Source organism: Mus caroli, chromosome 7 (genome assembly GCF_900094665.2).
Source record: "Mus caroli chromosome 7, CAROLI_EIJ_v1.1, whole genome shotgun sequence".
Lineage (NCBI taxonomy): Eukaryota > Metazoa > Chordata > Mammalia > Rodentia > Muridae > Mus > Mus caroli.
The window spans coordinates 34,429,779-34,432,151 of record NC_034576.1 but is presented as its reverse complement, the minus strand read 5'-3'; the positions used below and the strand labels follow the sequence as shown (position 1 = coordinate 34,432,151).

The 2,373-nt window shown below is 49.7% G+C and overlaps 1 protein-coding gene across 2 annotated transcripts in view; it reads left to right on the top strand.

Annotated features, from left to right (window-relative positions):
- Window positions 1–2,373, top strand: part of Wdr88 (WD repeat domain 88) — a 38,635-nt gene that overhangs the window by 15,796 nt on the left and 20,466 nt on the right. For both annotated transcript variants that reach the window (XM_021168398.1, XM_021168397.1), the window contains exon 4: window positions 735–798. In XM_021168398.1, coding sequence (XP_021024057.1) covers window positions 735–798 — 64 coding nt within the window. The remainder of the gene's footprint in view (window positions 1–734; window positions 799–2,373) is intronic.

Here is a 2,373-nt window from a genome sequence, read left to right as displayed (position 1 = left end):
GGGCGTTGGAACCCTGGCTGAGTTTAACTAAACAATTTTAGAATAACACTGAACTGATAATCCTCTGCAATTTTGGGTAAAAGGCAGGGGAACAGTGAGAAGGGGTTAAGACCAGCTCTTTAGTACAAGGCCAATTGGCTTTTTTATTATTTGGGTGGGAGGCAGTGAAGGGCTTGCCCTTACGACAGTGTTGTGGACCGCGGGCGGGCCGCAACAGAAACCCTGTCTCAAAAAACCAAAACCAAACACATTATCTATGTGTCTATATAGAAAAGAGTTTTTGTTTTTGTTTTGCTTGTTTATATTTTATGTGTACCAGTGTTTGTATATGTACCAGCCTGCATGTTTGTAAGGGAAGTACATGTGTGCACTGCCTGTGGAGACCAGAAGGGAGTGTTGGAGTTATAGATGTTGTGAGCCTCCATGTGGGTGCTGGGAACTGAACCAGGGTCCTCGGGAAGAGTAACAAGTGCTCTTAACCACTGAGCCATCTCTGTAGCCCCTGAAATAAAATTTTATAACCTTAAATATAGAAGACTATCCTGGAGTGTCTGACGGAAGGATAACGGTGCTGGAGAGTCTGCACACCATTTCCAGGAGGGATGCACAAGTCCCCAAGTCTTTGGAAAGATCGATCTTGGTTCTAAGTTATCAGAAGGAGAAAGACTCCTCATAGGAGCCACAGGCCCTAGCGACGATGGTTAAGATGCAATGCGTGTTTGACTCTTTTGCAGGATAGTGGCGTCATCCTATGATAAAACGGTGAGGGCTTGGGACGTTGAGACAGGTCAGCTTCTGGTATGTATGCCCTGCCCCGGGAGGGTGTCAGGGGACAAGACCATGACAGGGCTTTGGTGGTTTTGGGCTGGACCTGGGGTTGGGGACAATGATAGAAGCCCCAGGTCTTCCAGGAAGAGCATATTCTCACCTGCAGGGAGAACGTATCGGTGGAAAGTAGGTGGTGGGCAAGAGAGGCTTCCACTCCTGGCGGGTCAGGGGCTGCTCTCAGAACCACAGGGAGAGGCGGAGAGCAAGTTGGCCAGGCAACCCCGGGGTTTTCCAGGGAGCCGCTTGGACTTGGGACTTGATGAGGCAGGAAGTGGGCTGAAGCCATAGAGAGAAGGCTACGAGGCCGATGAGCCAAAGCCTTTCCCAGTCTCTTGTCTCTGTGTCCCAACAGTCCTGGGGTTTCTTCCTTCTGCAGTTCCCAAGTCTGGGCAGTGTTAGCTCAGGGGCCCTCTGGCACCTCCTGTCCCAACCCTTGCTACCCCCACCTAACATCTTTGCTACTTTCTCTTAACCAATCCTTATCCCCTCCCTCCCCCCTTCTTTCCTTAAAAACAGCCTTTCTAGCAGGGTTGTGGTGGTGCACACAGCTAATCCCAGCACTCAGGAGGCAGAGGCAGGGGGATCTCTGTGAGTTGGAGGACAGCCTGGTCTACAGAGTGAGACCCTATCTCCCCTATCTCCTAAAACAAAACAAAACAAAACAACAATAACAAAAATGAGCACACACACACACACACACACACACACACACACGCCTGGGTTTTGATAACTCTTCAGGGTATATAGCTAGATTTCATTGCTAAGGTAAGCAGTGTAAGGATACAAAACTTAACTCTTTCCAGGAAGCTGTGCCACTTCACAGCCTTGGCATTCAAGCAGGAGGCAATGCCTCCCACCCTCCCATGCCTCCCATGCCAGGTATCATAAACTTACAAGAATTAGCCAGTGTGGTAGGTAACAGATGACACTTCTGTGGATTGTTTTCCTGTTGTAATTTCCCCACTGCTGTCTCTGGCTAGCGTTTCTATTCCAAGCCCCCACCCCACCCCCACCCCCCGCTGCCGCTTTTTAAAAGTCCTTTTTATTTATTTCTGTTGCACAAGTCACCAGTGACTGTGGCCAGCATCAAGGATGGCTTAGTGACTAAGAGCTGCTTGACAAATGGCTCCAAACCTTGGTTGCCTTAAACAGCCAATGTTTTATTTCGGGTGGTTCTGGCTCCAGTTCTTTCTTAAGTCACGGTGGGTGACAATGTCATTTGGAGCTGCAGTTGTGCCGAGGCCCCCCACAGGGCCGGAAGGATCTCCTTCCAAGATGGCTCACTCCCGCAGTTGTTGGCAGGAGGCCTCTGCTCATATCCTTGTGGGTCCCCTGGGTCACACGGAACTGTGTGTGTGTCTTTAGCATGACAGTTAACGCCCGTGGAGCATATGTTCCAAGAAAGGACAAAGAACAAGCTATAGTTAACTTCTCTCCCTCTTTGAGATTCAGGATCTCTCTGAGATTTGGGTTGGCCTTGAATTCAGAATCCTCCTGCCTCAGGCTGCCGTGTGCTAGGATCACAGGCATACAGCACCATGTCTA